Source organism: Cherax quadricarinatus, chromosome 76, assembly GCF_038502225.1.
Source record: "Cherax quadricarinatus isolate ZL_2023a chromosome 76, ASM3850222v1, whole genome shotgun sequence".
NCBI classification, from domain to species: Eukaryota; Metazoa; Arthropoda; class Malacostraca; order Decapoda; family Parastacidae; genus Cherax; species Cherax quadricarinatus.
This window is the reverse complement of record NC_091367.1, coordinates 14,314,567-14,335,395: the sequence shown is the minus strand read 5'-3', so window position 1 is coordinate 14,335,395 and position 20,829 is coordinate 14,314,567. Positions and strand designations below refer to the sequence as shown.

Here is a 20,829-nt window from a genome sequence, read left to right as displayed (position 1 = left end):
TGATCTCTGGCTGATGGAGACTCGAACCTACGAACCTTGGAACAAGGTACGCAGTGCTATACCAGTCTCACCACACTGGACCAATACCTTGGAGTCCAGCTTGCGTTAGACTTTGATCCAAGGCAGCCAGCTTTCAGGGAGAAGGCTTACAGCTTTTCATCTCATCCCCTGCATGCATCAGCCTTGGATCAAAGTCTAGCGCAAGCTGGACTCCAAGGTATTGGTCCAGTGTGGTGAGACTGGTATAGCACTGCGTACCTTGTTCCAAGGTTCGTAGGTTCGAGTCTCCATCAGCCAGAGATCAGTGTTTGTGTATATTTCGCCTGCTCTTGCGAATTCCTTGCTTATATATATATATATATATATATATATATATATATATATGCAATACAATCGCAAACAGGCGATCTTAATAACGCAGAACAAGCCACATGGGGAGGGAAATCTTTAGTTCTAAATATTTCGCACTCTCGTGCGTCGTCAGGATCTATGCAATGTTGCAAGACAGCAACAGATAGGAGGGAAAATTGTTTAAGACAAGACAAAAGGTACCAATGGCAGCCTATGACACAGTCATGGGAGGCTGGTGAGAGGGTTGCAGAACTTATTGGTATTATTATATAAGGAGGCTAAATCAGTGTTGGTCCTCCAGTGTAATGAATGGAGGCTCGATCCACCATCTGCTAATAAGAAGCTCTGCTCTTGCAGGGACGTCTTACACCAAAACCATCACTGAGACTCATCACCTGATACTGCCCACTAAGGACCGTGGACAATTTTTCACGGAACAACCGTGGACAACATCAGGTTAACTGGAACTGGTTATCCGCACACATCGGTCCCATCAGCATCGGCTCAAACTAGCTTAAATTGCTTAGATAAGATTTACTGCATTTTAATATAGTTACAACCACGCAGCGGCTCGAAAACTTAAATTAAGTGACTTTCCGGTCCGTCCTGTACCAGCCGACCTGATGATGGCTCCAGGACAGACAGAAACGTCATCGAAAGTTTCTTTTCCTAAGTTTCGACTGCTTCTGAAGTTTTAGCAGGTGTTAGAATTGAACCCTAACAGGCACTACCCTTGGCATGACGAAGAGCCTGTTGATCCGAGGACCTAAACTTCTTTTTGTCCTTCCTCGTTACCAAAATGGAAACTTATCCCTGTCCTGTCCGAGGTCTTAGACGTTAGTCTAGCAACACAGACGTTATCCTAGCAACATAGACGTTATCCTAGCAACATAGACGTTAGTCTAGCAACATAGACGTTATCCTAGCAACATAGACGTTATCCTAGCAACATAGACGTTATCCTAGCAACATTGTCCAATTAACCTTCGACTGCCGGGAATTTCCGGCTTCAGTTTATATAACAACACAATACTTACGACTGCGTAAATTGCTCCCGACACCTCAACACTGCAGATATTGCTGGTGCTTTGGCAACCCTGCCAAATATTGTAGGTCACCGGGAGAATGACCGGCCTGCGGGACAACGGAGCATCATAATTTATCCTGCAACCACTTTCCCCAGACTGTGAAGTTCGCCTAGTGTATTTTCCATCGTTAGCCAGTTGTCTTGCGAGAAAGCAAAATCCTCACTCTCGAGGAAATGCAGGACCTCTCCTATGATGTATCAGGCTCTCCTACTCCAAAGTTGCTAGACGCCCAATGGTTCAGAATGTTCTGTCTCACAGTCACCCTTGTGAACAGTCCTTGTCCTTCCCTCACTTCTGACTTTCTGACCTCTTCGCCTTCACCCACTCTTATTACTGTGTCTACTTCCATTTTCTCTGTTTCTTCACCTACACAGCCTTCTCTAGCTGGGCCCTCCACTATTTCTACAAAACTTTTATGACCAACAACTCGCCTTGTCACCAAAACTCCCTACCAACCTATTGTTTATCCGCACTTAACCCCTTTCACTGTCCACACCCCCAAAATTATTATTGCTCTCGGTGTCTACTTTCTTCTCCCTCTACCTCAAAAGGAAATTCCTTTGAAATAGTCGAGAATCATTTTCTGAAAACAATGACACCAAAAGTACGAAATTTGAGGGAAAACTTACGAAATTATGCAGGCGCAATTTATGCATTGGAGATTTCGCCCACTAAAACCTGTTTTAGGCCAATTCCATTGCTCCGTTTGAGCAAATTCTTAGCAATGTTGCTAGTATTCCTTTCCTTTCTTGTGTTCTGTTGAACATCAGAAACCACCCATTCAACTTTCAGGTACCCTATAAAGCACAAAAGTCGGTAATGTGGCCAGTTTTATACACTGCAAAAAAATGCCAGTTTAAAAAATATATTGTGCAAAATAAACACTGTAAATTCCTGCCACTAAACCAACATTTCTTCTGATCATTAATCACGTTTATAGGCCTCTAGTATAGTGCACTTGCCTTCCATTTTTAATCACACAAAAATAGAAGATTTTCTTAATTTCTCAGATAAAATATAACTGGGAATGATTGATCATTGTTTACAGCATCCCAATAATTATATCAGCCCTAGTAAAAACCCATAAAACAGACTGGTGGGTGTAGGAGGGCCTTACCAGCCTCAGGAATATCGGAAAAAATCGAATGTTTTCACTACTTTGAGCTCAGTTTCAAGCTACTTCCATTCTTGAAACCATCCATAATCATCTCTATTTCAATAATATGTTTTCCATTCTATCAATTGATACCAAGAAACAGCCAAAAGAACCAGAATATTTTTCATACCTCTGTGTGAAGTGTACAAAATTATGAAAAATATGGCTGCACTTTGGTAAATGTTTCAGTAATGCTTGTTTCGTGGTTTCATTACTATATAAACTACTTGTGGAGGCTGGTATTCAAACGGGAGATGGTTGAAATTATCCTTGAACTTATCACTACCACAAGTGTCCTCGGATCACGAGCAACACCCAGCGCTGCTGGGTGCGTGATCTTTGAAGGATCGGGGGTGAAGTGGGTAAGGCAATGTGAACGTTGTTCTGTCTCTTGAGGCGGGAGATATGTCTCAGGATCTAATCTCGGATGGCTGTAGTTTGGTAAATTATATATTTTATATATAGTATATATATATGTATATATATATATATATATATATATATATATATATATATATATATATATATATATATATATATATATATATTATATATATATATGTATATATAAATGGGGCTGAAGTTTCCTGAAGTTATTGGAAAAGCCACTTCGCGTTGGTTGGTAAGTGGAGGGTTCACTTATTGGTATTCCGGCCACTCTAACTCAGCGACCAACTCGATCACAGTCTCTTATGTATTCTTACCAGCAGCTTCCTGCGACCTGCCGCACTTTGTCAGGGTGAGTATTGCTCCTATGAACTACCGCACATTGTTAGGGAGATTACCGTACCTACTACCTGCCGCAACCTCAGTCTGGTAGAATACCTCCCGCTACTGTTCCTTTCCTTGATACAAGTGTGAAGGCTCTTAATCCAAGATATTGATGCCATCCTCCCGTCAAGGAAGGTGCCTTGATACCAGCTTGAAAAATCTTCATGTAAGAAACTAAAACTGTCTTTCCTTGAATGAAGTTCTCTCATTCCCAAGGTAATGTTTATTCCTTATGGTCTAAAACTCTAAGTGATTTCCTTGAATACAACAGTAACGCAATAATAAATAATATAAATACATAGTAATAATAATAGCACCATTCGTCCCATGAGTGGGTTAGAACAAAGATTTTTGTTGTTGTTGTATTTCAGTGGCATACAGTATCGACAGGATGGTGAGTTGGACTTGTGTGCAACATTTGGGTATGTTTATAGACGTTTTACCCTCTAGTGGCTTTATCAGTACATGGCCATAATACTGAAATATATGCAAAAGACAGTGGAAGATGAGGTAATCAGTCCCACAGTCTAGTGGCAGGTGATGACCACTGTAGTGCTGAAGAATATTTTCATGGATTTTTCTCTCCTTGTATTTAAATTAGATTCAAAATGCAGTTTGTGGCATTTTAATATTTCGTCCATTTGAGATTTTATCAGTTCTCGCTTGAGAATTAAGAACTGATAACTTCTCTGGTGGATGAAACGTCCTCTCAGTGAACTATCATAAACTGTATATTGTATCGTGCCAAAATACTTGCGTTTGTACAATATTGCATATACACTGTCACCTTAAATTTATTCCAGTTTTAGTGATCTTTCTCTTGTTGGTTTTACTTTCCTTTCTTTAGTCTTCCTTCAGCCAATGTCAAGCTTAAGCTGACTAGTGTCAGTGTGAGGCTTAGGCTGGGTAATAATTATCATCATTAGTGTCGAGTTTGTCACTGGTGTTGCAGTTGTGGTACCGAGTTTGCTCCTTTCCTTCCTTCTGCTTGACAGTATGACGCTCGGTAGGTGATGGGCTCATGATGCTGGAAATGGGGCTACCCTTCCTTTCTTCTTATCAATCTTGATTAACTCTCTCTTCCCCCCCCCCAGGTGCTGTAGCTTCCCGTCTGGTTTAGTGTAGCTCAGTAACATGAATTAACACAGATAAGTGAAGTGTTTATCTCTGTATATACTGTAATATATATATATATATATATATATATATATATACACACAAAAGTGCATCTCTTAACGTATATATACAAAGGTGTGCATCTTTTAGTGTAAATGTATACAGAGGTGTACATCAATAAGTCACCTTACGCTAATTATCCTATTACAGTGACCTTAAGAATAATATCTTTCTTTCTACAAGTACATGTACAAAGTATACAGACCTAGCTGACATCAGTGACATACTACTATATAGAAAGCCGCTTGTTATGCAGAGCATTTCGAAAAAAAATAGGTCAGTTTTGACCCAGGATGCGACCCACACCAGTCGACTAACACCCAGGTAGCCATTTTTACTGATAGGTGAACATGGACAGCAAGCGTCTTATGGAAATACGTCCCTAATGTTTTCCAGCCGTACCGAAGATTCGAACTCCGGACCTCAGTGTGTGACCTAGCGATCGAACTACGGGACACCTTACTATAGTACCCAACTACAGTGACCTTACTATAGTACCCCACTACAGTGATTCTACCTTGATAACCCCACAACAGTCACCTTACCTTGGGTACCCCACTATAATGACCTTACGTTGGGTACTCCATTACAGTGACTACTGTGAGGACGCCATAACAGTGATATTACGGTAGACTTCATCAAATCCTTGATAAAGCTCCATTGTGTGTGTTATGTCGTTTAATGGAGATTTTCCTTACTACTGTAAATGTGTTTTGGGAACATCTTTAGTGACTTATTTGAGGAACAAGTCTGCGATGAACCGTGGCTATAAAAAGTGTCTTTGACTTTACCTATGGGTGATTACTGTCTTAAGAGAGACCTCCCACCAGAGAGAAGTCTGGAGACTTGAGGAAAGACCAGCCACCAGAGAGAAGTCTGGAGACCTAAGGAAAGACCAGCCACCTGAGAGAAATCTGGAGACCTGAGGAAAGACCTCCCACCAGAGAGAAGTCTGGAGACCTAAGGAAAGACCAGCCACCTGAGAGAAGTCTGGAGACCTGAGGAAAGACCAGCCACCAGAGAGAAGTCTGGAGACCTGAGGAAAGGCCAGCCACCAGAGAGAAGTTTGGAGACCTGAGGAAAGACCATCCACCAGAGAGAAGTCTGGAGACCTGAGGAAAGACCAGCCACCGGAGAGAAGTCTGGAGACGTGAGGAAAGACCAGCCACCAGAGAGAAGTCTGGAGACCTTAGGTAAGACCAGCCACCAGAGAGAAGTCTGGAGACCTTAGGTAAGACCAGCCACCAGAGAGAAGTTTGGAGACCTGAGGAAAGACCACCCACCAGAGAGAAGTCTGTAGACCTTAGGTAGACCAGCCACCAGAGAGAAGTCTGGAGACCTGAGGAAAGACCATCCATCAGAGAGAAGTCTGGAGACCTGAGGAAAGACCAGCCACCGGAGAGAAGTCTGTAGACCTTAGGTAAGACCACCCACCAGAGAGAAGTCTGTAGACCTTAGGTAAGACCAGCCACCAGAGAGAAGTCTGTAGACCTTAGGTAAGACCAGCCACCAGAGAGAAGTCTGTAGACCTTAGGTAAGACCAGCCACTATTAAGGATTCAAAGCCATCAAGACAGTACAGTCACTGGCAAGACGTCCTGGAGAGTTTAACTTCTGGTAGACATTAAGCTTATTATTCGACTTCCTGGCGTCAAAGTAAGACAATATATAACCAGGTCTATAAAACTCAGCCAGACATATATTAATTAAAGACGAATTCTTAATTCAAACACCTTTTTTGGTGATTTATCGTCAAAAAATGAGGTAAAACTAAGTTGAATGCTAATGTAATATACTACACATACTGTGTGACTAGTTAATGTAATACTACACACTGTGTGACTAGTTAATGGTTCAACTCTGACCGAAACGTCGTCACAAGTTTCTTTCTCCTGTTGTGTATTGTTCCAGTTACGGTATTGAGCCTTTTTATTCTTTCTAATGTAATAGTTTTTTTTTCTGTAAGTTTTCTGTGAAAACGCGAGCGTCACAATCTTCCTCTATGACCTAATGAGGGATAACGCATAGATTGAGTATTATATTCACGTGTTTTCTGAAGTTTTTGAGATTAAGCTTAAACCAACAATCACCTCTACGTATCTAGACTGCTTCTCTTTTTCTCTATACAAGTCTTCCTGTGTAGCATACAATGTGGTATGATGTATTGCAATATACTCTGTGATGATGGTAATGGCTGGAGTGTATATGACGATAACAACAGTGTACAAACATTTGCAGTTCGTGTCCCTCACGAACGCGAGGAACACGAACATCACCAGGAGAATCTCCCTACTTGGATTCACTAACTTAATGCGTAACTTGTACGCTCGTTATCTTGTGAACCTTCAGAATGTAGCAGTTACCTGATAATTTATATTTGCCCTGATAAATGACACTTGTGCAATATTAGGGAATCACTGTCTTGTTGGTAGAGAGAGTCAATGGAAGGTCTTAGTTCTCCCTGTGTGTAGCGAGCAAGAAAGCTGTGCTAGTTCTCTCTTGTGACTAGGAAAAAAATATAAAAATGGGAGTCTCAGGCATCGCTATGCCTGGCAAAGAACAGGGAAGGCTCAGGCACCTTTCTGTCTACTAAAGAATAAGAAAGTCTTTGGCACCTTTGTGTCCAGCAAAGAAGAGGTACGTCTTAAGCACCCTTTGTGTCTAGAGATGAAGCGGTTGGTTCTAGGCATCATCGTGTCTAGAGAATTATGGGAAAGTTCCAGGCACCTTTGCTTCACAAAGGAGGAGTCCTAAGTACCCTTGTGTGTAGCAAAGAAGAGAGTTATTAAATTTACAAAGTGTTCGAACGAATGGGTCAGTCATCCCCCCTTTCAGTAATGTTGACAGAAACCCACTCGCACCACAAACTCGCAAGATAAAACGGTTGTGCAAGAGAACCCAAAAAAACAGAAACCTGTAAAATATTTTCTGCTCTGGCATGACTGATTCTTATCTTCTCTTGAAGACAAAAGATATAATAAATGTTAGGAACTTTTACTTACATTCAGTTTACACTTATCTTTACTCTTGCCTGTTCTTAAATAATTCTTATTCTATTTTTCTTTTCACTTTCTTAGGACTCTTATTTAACTGAGATGCAGAACTGTCCGCGTGCGTGCGGCCAGCAGTAAGAGCTTGGTTGATCAGACCCTGATCCACCCCGAGCCGCGGGGGCGTTGACCCCCCGAAACCCTCTCCAGGTATACTCCAGGTCCCCCGAACCTTGTATACATAAACCTCCGAAAAAAAAATCTCACAAATAAGCACCCGAAAAAACATTTATTTCGACACTTAGTTGAAATATCCATTGTCAGATAAAAAAGAAGGTATCAAAAGAATTCTCTGAAACTTCAGCGAGGTCTCAGAACTCACTGGTATAAGATGCTGGCAACTCTTAATCAATAACACAACACGACCTGCGCATGGAAAGGCATGATCACCCAAGAGCAGGCGACTGTGAGTGATTGTGTGTCCAGTTCTCTGTCTACAGAGAATCAACCCGATCTAGTGAACACTTTAGAGTTTGTTGGTTCGCTGTATTAACCAACTGGCCTACCAGTTTCGAAAGGCAAACCGATACATGTAGACCAAGGAGTCACTATAATGTGAATATGATCATGGTATACGGTACCGACAAGTTGACAAGTATGGCACATGGGCAAGAGTTAAGATTTTTTTTTATTCCGACTGACCACCTCAAAGCTACATCTTCAGGGTGGAATGATTATATCGTTTTTACATCTCTACTGCTTATGCTGCCTCCTCTGTTTTCGACTGAAGAAGCCTGCTCTGTTGCCGGAAGGTTTCGGAATAAAGATACCTAACTGTTGCACATCAAGTCACTGCTATTAAGAGTGCTCAACGAAACATCTATCACCATAACGCTACTCATTATCTGAGACCCCGACGTGGCCTTCGCACCAGTATCTATATGCTTGATACGCAGATACGTAACTCCTGAATTGTCTTTACTACCTGGGCCACCGGAGTACACTCTGCGTCTGGGAATCAAAGTGAAGGTCCTCAATCTGAAGAGCAGCGAAGATGCCATGAATCTTTCTGGTGATTAGATAGGAAACATTTGATAGTTGATGTCCAGCGGACATCAACTATGACAGCTCTGTGTCTAGTGAGACAGAGCTGTCGTAGACACTCATGATTCTTGTGAAAAAAAGGCCGTCATACATGCTATTGTGCTTTGTGAGTAAGATAACTTCAGTAGACACCTCTGTCTATCGTGGAAGCTGCCTTTCCTAGACACCCTTTTGTTTCTGGTATGGAACATGTCCTTCTAGTACAATAGCAAGGAAGATGGCTATCCAAGACTCCCTTGTGTCTAATATGAAAGGTGGTCTTCCCAGACACTATTGTGTCTAGTGAGACAGAGGACTTTACTCCATTTAGACGCGTACCTTCGTTTTCCATGAAGTCCGCATCGCATTCTACCTCTGTTTTTTTTCCCCTGTGATATCTCTGCTGCCTCGAACATTTCCAGGGTCGTCCTACTTTGACAATGACTTAATGTATTTCTTGAGTGTCAAACGCCTTAATCCACTTGGATTTGTTAGAATTTTCCTCGAATACAATATGTGAGAGTGTTTAAGTAGCGAGTATGATCTTTGCTAAATTTCTGAGATGACCTCGGTCCCTGTGTATGAAGGTTAGATGTGTGAGGCAGAGCTTAGGTGAGTATGAAGCAAATGTCAGTGAGATCAGTTGTGTAAAGCGTGGGTTAGGTCAGGTGTGTAAAGCATGGGTCAGGGAGTTCAAGTGTGTGAAGCAGGGATTAAGATCAAGAGTGTGAAGCAGGGGGTCAGGGAGGTCAGGTGTGTGTAAAGCAGGGGTCAAGTATGACCCCACGTCCCCCACGGACTCGCTCCCCGCGACCCCTACACTATAAGCATCAAAGGCGTTGTTGTGTAGACCTGTAAATCCCTCACTACTAAAAGACACGCACATGGAAGACAGACATTTGGGGGTAGGAAATGGGAGGGGAATATGGACTATAAACACACAGACGGGCATCAAGACCCACTCAATGACAGAAGCAAGAAGCTATGACGGGAGAAAACTTTGAATATACTAGGCAACAGATAGTCTGTGACGTTTTCACTGAGAAGCCGCGACACGCACGACAGATACCTTGGCTTCCAGGATTCTCTTGGGGACCGGAAACCTCTTGGCTGTCAGGGTCTCCCCTGCTACCTGGGCTTCTTTGGCCACAAGGTTTCCTTGGCTAACGGGGGCCCATTAGCTCTCAGGGTGTCCACGGTTAAGCCCGGCCATTTGGCTACCCAGGTCCCCTCGGCTATTCTGGTCTCCTTGATTATCAAAGTTTCCTTGGCTCCTGGCACCTGCTGCCTCCTCATTCCTAGTTCCTCTTCATTCCTCACTTCAGATCTCAAAATCTCATTTTTCTTAAATTAAGAATAATTTTAAATTTGTTGGCAATATGCTATTTGTGAGTATCTGTGCTTTTTATTTAGCATAGTATTGTCATTAATATTGAATTTAGTCATTTTCGAGTCCGAGCAACAAGTTGTTTACCTCAGCTGTGGTCTGGCTAATACAAAGCAGATTTATCTCCAAGGATCTGTCGGGAGGAAGAAATTTAGCATTCCATACACTGACCGGCAAAGCTAGTAGCCCCTGAGACGTGTACAACTTGTCGGAATCGAGGCAGGAGGAAGAGGAGTGAACATGGCTACTGAAGGAGGTGTGTTTCAGGAACCGAGCCAAGAGTCCCTTGTCGGGGTCGCGACCTTCGTAGTTCAACGCCTCGTAGGTGAGGTTTAACTACTCTGAGTGGGAGCGAAGGGTTTGAGGGGGAAATGGGGAGGAAATTTCAAGTAGGGAGATGATTGGGGAGAATCTGTTAGTTTAAGGGTAGGAAGGAGGGGAGATGTGGAGCAGAGGGTGGAGAGGTGCTGAGATGTACCTGGAGTGCTGCTGGAGACTCATTGATGACATCCGCGGCTTCCTTGAGAGCTCGCGAGGCTCGTTGTTCACCCTCAGCCGCGATCACCTTGGCTCTCGCTTCTCGCGCTGCCTCAGCTTCTGCTGCCATGGCTCGTTGCAGTTGCACAGGCAGACGCACATCCTTGCTGCAAGGCGAAGCAACTACAGTGATGACAGTGGTAAATGATGAATTAAACACTTGTGCAACAGTGTTGCAACAAGTGTCTAATTCATAATCCTGTCGGTTCTTTGAAGCATTAATCATCAAAGTGGTAAACTAAGTCATAACACACATCGCACCTCTAATAACTAATAAATATACAAAAGATGATGCCTAGCATGGAATCACATTTAAATACAGTATATATATAAATTATTATACGTAAAATTTCTGCTTCATAGCACCATTAATTATCTAGCGAGGCTGTCTCCATAAGAGTGTATATAATGTGTGTGTGTGTGTGTGTGTGTGTGTGTGTGTGTGTGTGTGTGTGTGTGTGTGTGTGTGTGTGTGTACTCAGTTATGTAGGTGTTAAATTACCTATAGATAATAAATCAACCACAATGTGAGGATATTGTAAAGTAATTTTAATCTTCCTTCAGAAGGGAACACACAGGTATACCAGTCTGCTTCCGTTCTCTTAATGCTGTATGGGAGAAAAAAATAGTGTTAGATAAAAAAAATCATTACTCACAGCAACACACAATCCATCCTTCCAGTTGTCCCTTGTATTACCGGAGAAACTGGGATTACAGCAGCATAAACACTGATCGATTTTAAGTGTGTAACCACTTGTAAAATTTGAAACAAGGGTTCACGAAGTGAATCTTTGTGTTCGAAATATACAGATATCAATTTTTTAAGTAAGTTCTATATATTTATCCAAGTGATTTGTCACATTTACCAGGAGAAACTCACATTTCCACGCGTTCCACCTTGACGCCCCAAGGGTCAGTAGCGTCATCCAGGGAACTCTGCATGGTGGCAGAGATGGACTCTCGCTCACTGAGAATCTCAGCCAGGTTGCGGGTACCCAGGACGTTCCTCAAGGTAGTGGCGGCCAGGAGGCGAGTCGAGTGGCTGGGGACGTGCAAGGAGGAGGACGAGGAGGAGGAAGGAAGAATAAAGAATATTAGTTAAACCAGTGGTGCCTTGTTCCTTCTGGTCCAGGAGGTTGGCAGAGAGGACCACTTCCTGATTTCTAACTTCATAAAAGTATACACTCGTATACTGTTCCACTTTTTTGTGTTTATAGTTAAAAGGTATGAAGCAGATATATTTTTTTCCAGCTCTTATTTTTAAATAAATTATATTTACTATGCTGTTGTAGGTGAAGCAATGAAGCTATATTATGCTAGGAGCAGAAAATGATGCTCTAGCAATGACATCTCTTACAATGAAATGTTTTGTAGTATTGCCAAGTCAGTGGAGAAGTGACGGCACTGTATAAATTTACCTTAAACAAATAACACATACATTAGATAATGAAGACTTGTCGGGAACTGTTGATCTATCATTACGACGACAACAACAACAACATCGACAACAACATGCACTTATCATGCGACATGAGCAAGGTAACATGCAGTTCTCAGTCTCTTATTGATTGCTCGCCCGCTCTCTCTCTCTCTCTCTCTCTCTCTCTCTCTCTCTCTCTCTCTCTCTCTCTCAATTATATTTTCAGCTGGTTCACCTCTCGGCCACACTAATGCTTTTCACTCAACACGTTTCAGTCACTTTTCATCCCATTCCCCACTAGTGTTGCATCAGGAAGTTCCCTGTCTATCTCACCCTCCCCCAGACAAACCTTCACTCTTCCGAACAATCAGTCCAGTGTGTGTTGGGGCAGAGACAATGTGTACAATTAATCGAGTTTATGCTCCGCTCCGAATTCTATAATTGATAATCATGAGCGCCACAGATACGATTAGATTTTTTTCTTCTAAATCTTCCCTGCGATTGCCAACGATTTGTTCGGCTAATTGTCTGCCCTGTAATGCGCTAATTACTCAACTAAGTTACTTCCATAACTTTAATATTTTCGTTTATTGGGCGTATTTAATTAGCCAAATTAATTGCCTAATGGAATTTAGGTTAAAGCTTTAGTTGTTATTAGGGAGAAATGTTAGTTTTAAATGTTAAAGTATATAATTTATGATATAATTCTTGGTGATCAACTGGTGCTCGAGCACTAACTCGTACAACGCACTTGTAGAATTCGGAGTTGGCCTCTAGTGGAGGGTGAGATGGATGGGAGAGTTGTTGGAGTGGGTGTAGATTGGTGGGTTCGTGCATGTTAGATCTGGTGGGTTGGTGGGCTAGTGAGTGGTTGGAAAAGCTAGCGAGTGGATTTGTAAGTTGATGAGTAGATTGGTGGGAGAGGTGAGTGGGTGGGAAGGGTGAGAGTGGGCAGAGTGGGCGCGAGGATGCGGTTGGAGTGGGGAATTAGCGGTTGGTTTCTTCGGGTGAGGTTAACAGTTACCATACAAGGTGTCAAGGTGTTCATTCATTGCTTTTCAGTTAGTGATTTTTGTTATCATTCTGTTCACAAAATTATTCTAGTGCCATATAAGATCAACTCTCGTGCCAGAAATATTTCAATTTGACTAAAAAACATAGTAATGTGCGAGAAATTGTGAAAGGTTTTGTGCCAGTAAAAAAAAGTTACTGTTTATTTCGCCGCTGCTTAAACTGTAACGTTGCTGGTATTGTTGATGCTACTGTTGCTGATCATGTTACTGCCACTGTTGCTGTAAATACCTGATCAAGTTGACTAGAAACAGTGAGTTATTGAATAGAGAGAGAGAGAGAGAGACAGAGACAGAGAGAGAGAGAGAGAGACAGTCACACAGAATCTCAAATATACAGCAGCATACTCTTAATACACATTAACATACAGCACGATAAAGCAGCATTCAAAACAAGATACAGTAACATACAATAAGATACAGCAACTTACAAGAGATACAGCAACGTACCGTACAATACAGCAAAAATTGCATTACAGCAACCTAGTGGAGAAAAACAGTAGTGGAGGCTACGAAAAATATAAATTCGTCGAACCATTTACATTATATATTTTTTTTCGAAAGTAAGTTAGTTCTGGCGATATTAAAAGACACTTGTTACCTCAGTGGTTTTTATCTTCACACTGTGATGTTATTTGAAACCTCCAGCTGGTATGATCCAGCTGGTGATCCTACTTGTTATCTGAGAGGTTGGAATAATACGTATCGGAAATGGCGGTGGTCTTAGGAGACGTTGTTCAGTGGAACTAAGGATCATCAAAGGTAATTGATAAATGAGACACATGTGCAGCATTTGGGTATATTTATTCAGGAATAAAGATACCCAGATGTTGTACAAGTGTCTGATTTATTTATTGGTTTGTTTTCTAAACCATTTATTTGAGATCAAAGGTAATGTTTGCTTCAGAATTTATTTTGATCGGACATGATGTGAATGTTGAAACTAGCATTGATTAACGTGATGTGATCATTGGAACGGGCGTTGATTGCAAGTGATGTGAGCGGCGTTGATGAAACGTAATGGGAATATTGGAAAGGGTGTTTAACGAAGGTAATGTTTGTTGAAAGTGGCGTTGATCGGCCGTAATGTGAACATTGAAATTTGCATTAATCGCAGGCAATGTACCAAAAAGTCACAGTGATGGTTCATTATGAATTATTTTGCAGTGTATCATACAGACAACGTTGACAAGGCGTAAAATCATTCTAGTTTTATTTTAAATTTAGAATCTAAGCTATTATTTGATGAGGTGTCCTTTCCTTCAAGCTTGCTTTATGCGCAGGTTTGTGTGTGTGTGTGTGTGTGTTTGTGTGTTTGTGTGTGTGTGTGTGTGTGTGTGTGTGTGTGTGTGTGTGTGTGTGCCTGTGTGTGTGTGTGTGTGTGAGTGTGTGTGTGTGTGTGTGTGTGTGTGTGTGTGTGTGTGTGTGCGCGCGCGCGCATACATACATATATGGAATATATTTGTTGTGTAGGTCTAGTATGCATACATGTATGATGGGTGTGTAAATACGTTGGATATACAAATGTGGTGTGTACACAGCATACTTGTATGCAGGTATAGGTGTGCATGGATTATGTAAGGATATGTAGGTGTGGCTTGTGTGCGTGTGTGTGTGTGTGTGTGTGTGTGTGTGTGTGTGTGTGTGTGTGTGTGTGTGTGTGTGTGTGTGTGTGTGTTTTCAGGTGTTTGTAATTACCTGCGTAGATTTACAGAAGACGTCCAGTCTTCATTGTCTGATTCGTCTATTTTCCAAGTTTGCATCCCACAGCAGGTGCCTAATACCCAGGTATTTACTTACGTCTAGGTAAGCAACGAGCAACAGAAGCTAGAAATGCTCCTATAAGACGTGTTCTGTTCTGGACTCCCACCCAGGTACTTCCTTAGGACGCAACCTCCTCTCACCACTGAGCAAAGATTACCCAGTGACCTACAGATCACTCATTGCTAGTCTCTTAGGCCTTGTCATGCCTACACTTGAAGCAGTGTAATGGGTTTGCGTCCACCACTACCTCATCTAGCTCATTCCACTTTCCTACCTCCAGAAGACTGAGGAAGTGTTTTTTTACATCCCCTAGAAAAGTTTTATTTTTTAAGTTATCATCTTTGTTCCCTTGTTCTAGAATTCAGTGATTGTCAACCAGGGGTAAATTTACCCCCTGGGGGTAAAAAATTACATGGCAAGGGGTGAATATTTGTGTGCTATTTTTGCACAAAACATGAATAATTTATAATTTATTTTCTGTCCCTTTATGATGGCGATAATCTTTTTGTATGGAGAAATACATCAAGCCGAGGAGGTAAATGATGGAGGAAACGTTGAGAATCTGTTCCTGGCTGGTGTAAGACTTGAACATAGTTATATCTTTCCTGGTCTTTCTTCCAAGGTTGTTAGATTTAGTTTAGTCTCTGTTCCTTGTGTTTCCTTTTCAGTTACGGAACAAATCTGGCTATAAACCTTTTGATATTTTATATTTTCTTCCGAACATATTGGATCACGTGGGAACTCCGTGCTCTGAGTGCTCTGATGAAGCACCTTAATGAAGTCTTTAATGAAGACATTTCGCCATCCATTGGCTTTATGAATATAAATTCTAGGACATAATTTGAAGACAGTAGAACTATATACAAAACTTGAGGTAATCAGTCCCTCAGCCCGGTATGGTGCTCTTCACACCAACTCAAGGCTGAGGGACTGATTATCTCATCTTTTGTATATAGTTCTACTGTCTTCAAATTATGTCCTAGAATTTATATTGATAAAGCCACCGGATGACGAAATGTCTACATTAAAGATACCCAGATGTTGCACATGTGTCTAATTCTCATCTTGTCTGTATTGTATGCCGATCAAAAACGCTTATCAGCGTTGCCTAGGCTGGTCTAGGTGTTAGCAGTAGAGTTGTAGAAGATATCTACAGTACCATGGGATCTTAGCTAAAAGGATAATTTTATTCACACTGTTGACGTGAGTCGATGTTCACCTCAGTAGGTACGTTCAGTACCACATGTCTGGTATGAAGTTCGCTCCCACGTCTTTATTCGATGATTTCTGCAGAATCCTTCCAAATTCTCCTCTCTCAGGTCTTTTTCGTTCTATTCTCTATTTGCTTGTCTTGGCAAATCAGGGAACGGGTAGGGCTTCAACCGATGGCAAGTGAGTCTGAAAGCTCAAAGGCCAGTGCGTTAACCACTAGGCTCAACTGGCTTTAATAAGATTCATCCAACTAGTTATAGTTCTATACATCACAGGAAGGTTAGAATAAGCCACCACTGTGACCACAAGTGTAGGTTGTTACAGACGAATCTCACACCACGGTGGGTGTGACGTAATCTAGCTCAAGTCCCTTCAAAGCCACCAAAATGTTTGCTATCGTCTTCCTACGATTTCGTAAGTCATCTTAACTTGATACTTTCTTAGATTTAACTCCATCAGCCACTTATTCGACAACTCTTCTATCCTTGCGCTTTCTTTTCGGTTCATTAACTTTACATCATCTGCGCCTCTCCCCCCCCCTCCCCTCCGGCAGATCATTTGCTGAGGGACTGATTACCTCAAACTTCTCGTATTCTATCGTTCTCTGCATTGGACTGAAGAAGCCGCAATCATGTATGTTCTGAGAAAGAAGAGGGCCCTTGTGTGTGGCTGGGAAGCCATCTCTCCAACTTTAGCATTTGAAGCCAGGATTTTTATCTTCAATTGTCTCTCATCTTAAAAAGAAAAACCACGGAACGGTGAGATTTGAACCCATATCAAATTCCGTGGTTATTACGATTTCGTGAGTCTTTCATTTTCTTTCGTTTTTTACTCATGAAGAGTCACACTTTTTCTCTCTCATGAATTTATTTTCGATGACCTGCTATCCTACCACAGCTTTTTTTTTTTTTTCAAAAACTGGAGCTACCCATGATAGTGTAACAATGTACCTCCAGTTCCTCCTAATATAACCAACTAATTCGCAGATACCTATTTACTGCTAGCCGGGTAAAGGTAACAGGTGCGACGAGGCTTCCTCGTTAGTTTATATTCGCCCTAGGACTCAACTCGAGTCCACCGGCTGCGAGTCGATGACGCTATTGCTAATGTACGAGGTAATTTGGTCGTGTTGTGCCATTCTTTTTGTTCTGTCGTTATCACGGTTATGTAGTTTTCATTTAATCGCATGTTTTCACATTGTTTCATATTTCCTCGCTTCGTATGCTTATACTTAGTTTCTTGGATCCACTGTTTGCAGTTTTTAGTCACCTTTGAATTTGACTGAAGAAGCCTGCCTGTGTAGGCGAAACGTTTCGGAAATATAGATTCCAAGGTGTTGTCGATGTATCACTTCGTTTCACGGCCATCCATCACTTTGTGGTGTCACTTGTATTTCTCTTGTCATAGTGTCCACTTTAGTCGTCGTCTTTCCTATATTTTACCTGTTGTTTTCCTGTTATTACCCTGTTATTTACCTTCAGTAGTTTTGTTTCCTGTTGTTTTCCTCAGTTCTTCCCAACCTCCACTTTCAGCAGGTGCTTCAGATAAGACACATATGCAACAGTTAGGTATCTTTATTTCGAAACGTTTCGCCTACACAGTAGGCTTCTTCAGTCGAGTACAGAAAAGTACTCGACTGAATCAACTTCGACAACCTCTACTAGTGAGAACGGCTGGATTTGAGAGGGACCTGACCTCCCAGCATCTGAGTTCTTACCTCTTCTAGTGACCTACGTCTCACCTCTTGGCGCTATATAGGCTCCATCCTGTCACTTCATCTCCATATTGTTTCATTCCATGGAACAATGCTCTTCTCCAGACTGAGGGACTGACCACCTCAAAACTTTAAGGGTGATGGACTGATTACATCGTCTTCAAGTATCTTCTGCTTCTATCAACTTTTCTGTACTCGACTGAAGAAGCCTACTGTGTAGGCGAAACGTTTCGAAATAAAGATACCTAACTGTTGCATATGTGTCTTACCTAACAACCTGTCGGTATTTTATACCATTTTAATGTTCAATCAGGTGCTTCAGAGTTTGCTGTCGTACCACCGTTTGTGCCTAATGGCTCTCTATACACTAAAGAGTGCATCTAGGTGAGCATTGTAAATAATGTTGGTAGAATTACCGACTATATGTTAGGAAAAACGACACAAGTGCAACTAATGCAACATTTTATTGTGGCAACGTTTCGCTACGGCTTGACGAAGCATATTTACCGAGGTCGCGGATGGTAGTCAATGATCGACAGCAACGTCCTCGGGCTTTTGATTACAAGATACACATGGTGTGCTACTCTGTCCTCCCGGACCTGTCCAACAGTCTTTTGTGGGAGAACGTTGTGTACAGGCGTCGTGGCTGGAAAGTCCAGCAATGGCGCAGCCCCTCTTGACAATATTTTTACTAATCTCACTCCTTCTAATCTCCAAACTACGAATTCTCTCCATGATACACCACACATTGCCCATTGGCACGATATACCCAACCTCCTCCTCGCTACAGCACTTAATATCCATATATAAGGATGTTGGTACCACATGTGGTGCGCTACAGTGGGGGCATAGCTCCCACCTTCGTTGCTCGATGATGTGTGTAGTGTTCATGAACCCGTTGTAATCAGTGGATGGCACACGTTGCTCCCTAGTTTACGTATGCATTGAGAGGGAAGGTAAGAGGAGATTTCCAGCATCTTGCCAAATAATACTGTCGGCAAGACCTTGTGCCAGGTGGTACACCAGATTTTCATCATCTGTGTGCTCCCGTCTTCCATCCCTGGGTGTGGAGTTCCCGTCTTCCATCCCTGGGTGTGGAGTTCCCGTCTTCCATCCCTGGGTGTGGAGTTCCCGTCTTCCATCCCTGGGTGTGGAGTTCCCGTCTTCCATCCCTAGGTGTGGAGTTCCAGTCTTCCATCCCTGGGTGTGGAGTTCCAGTCTTCCATCCCTGGGTGTGGAGTTCCAGTCTTCCATCCCTGGGTGTGGAGTTCCAGTCTTCCATCCCTGGGTGTGGAGTTCCCGTCTTCCATCCCTGGGTGTGGAGTTCCAGTCTTCCATCCCTGGGTGTGGAGTTCCCGTCTTCCATACCTTAGTGTTCAGTTTAGCTTCTGTAATGTTTACAATTTTCCATTATTAAGAGTTTCACTCTTCTCCTTCGTGGTTTCTCCACTACTTCTTACTTGACGTGTATTGTTGCCATAGTTTTATCCTCATATTCCATTTTTATTTTTTAATTATTTTGTCTTTTTCCAATTACTTCTACATTTAGTTTTGTTCTCAAATTTATCACTGTCTCTATATTCTTTGAATTCCACAGATTCTAAATACTTTCGTTCTAGGTGAGTACCGCTTGGTAGCTTGTATCTCTAGCTTAATGGACGCAGGATCGAGTCTACACAGGCTTTGTACTTCACGTGTAATACTACTAAGTATATATTTTTTCAAATCATTGATTCTTGATGAATGCCTCTTTTGTATATTCTCAAACCTAAATCCACATGGGTTTGGATTTTAATGTAATAATCACCGTGAAGAGCTCTTCTGTGAGAGCTGTGAAGTCTGGTTTATCTTCCGCGATTCTCTCTAATTTCTCCATTTTTGTTTGTGATGCCATCTATTTTGTTCCGCACATTCATCCTCTTGCATTATTCCTGATTTTTCTGAGCCAGACTCGTGTGGGGGATAGGGAATTGGCAGGATGGATAGGGTTAGAGAGGAGCCGGGAAAAGTGGGGACAGAGAAGCCAGGAGGGATAAAGACGGGAGTAGGAAATAGGAAGGAAGGGGTGGGGACCTAAGGAGGGGTTTGAAAGGGACGGGGAAGAGGGTGGGTCCATGAAGGAAGGGGGGAAGAGGACAGAGGGTAGCAGAAGTGGGGAAGTGGAGTTCCTCCCTGGGGAAGATGTATTATGGTAGGAGGATGCCCTTGGTGGATAGGAAAGGTGATATGTGTTCAGGAATATGAGAGAATAGATTACAGTGGATGATAAAATGTGACTTAAGTCAGCAGAGAGGGATGGGAATTGAGGTTTTTAATTAAATAAATGAAAAAAAAGGTATATATCAGGGAGTATCTGGGTATCCGGAGTTTACAGAAGTAGCAGGTATCAGAAAAAAGAAATTGCAATAGAGTGGACGAGAGAAATTGTGACTCACAAAATCGTAATGACACGATTTCAAACAAACCATACCAAGGGCGGGATTTGAACCCTCTAAAGCGACGGTCTGGAGTTTTGAGACTCTCTGACCGCGGGTTCAAATCCCGCCCGTGGTATGGAGAGAAATTGTGTCTGTGAGGCACAATTTGATAACTGAGGATAGACTGAGGTTTCAGGAATTGAGAGGATGAGGGTAAGACGTGATAGTTAAAAATCAAGGGATGGGTGGTGTGTAATGGTGTCTGAAGAGTTTACGTGACAGGTTATGGCAATAAAGAGCCAGGAATAGGTTGATAGGGGTTGATGCGAAGGTGAGGTGGACTAAAATGTTAAAACAGTAAAAGCAAACGCTTGTTACTCTTTCATCGCCAGGACTGGTGAAGGCTCGATCCTTCATCCGCTAATCGCGATATTCGCGGAAACGAACTGTAGTCACGGATTTTTCTAAATAAGGAGAAGAGAAGGTAAAACATGGGTTAAGAGAATGAGGTAGAGAAAGGGATGGTATAGCAGAGGAGGAATGGTGTGTGTGTGTGTGTGTGTGTGTGTGTGTGTGCGCGCGCGCAATTACCTACTAATTACTACTTATTTGTAGCTACAGGAGCAGAGTTATGCTGGTGGTGTTGCGTTTTCAGTAATCTCTTCGTCGTATTTTAACTTCCTATTGGCTACAG

The 20,829-nt window shown here is 42.2% G+C and overlaps 1 protein-coding gene across 11 annotated transcripts in view; it reads right to left on the bottom strand.

The window, feature by feature from the left end:
• The window catches only part of LOC128703633 (band 7 protein AGAP004871), a 478,066-nt gene that overhangs the window by 33,945 nt on the left and 423,292 nt on the right, over window positions 1-20,829 (bottom strand). For all 11 annotated transcript variants that reach the window (XM_070101317.1, XM_070101321.1, XM_070101319.1 and 8 more), the window contains exons 5-6: window positions 11,419-11,580; window positions 10,480-10,645 (exon numbers count right to left, since the gene is read on the bottom strand). In XM_070101317.1, coding sequence (XP_069957418.1) covers window positions 10,480-10,645; window positions 11,419-11,580 — 328 coding nt within the window. The remainder of the gene's footprint in view (window positions 1-10,479; window positions 10,646-11,418; window positions 11,581-20,829) is intronic.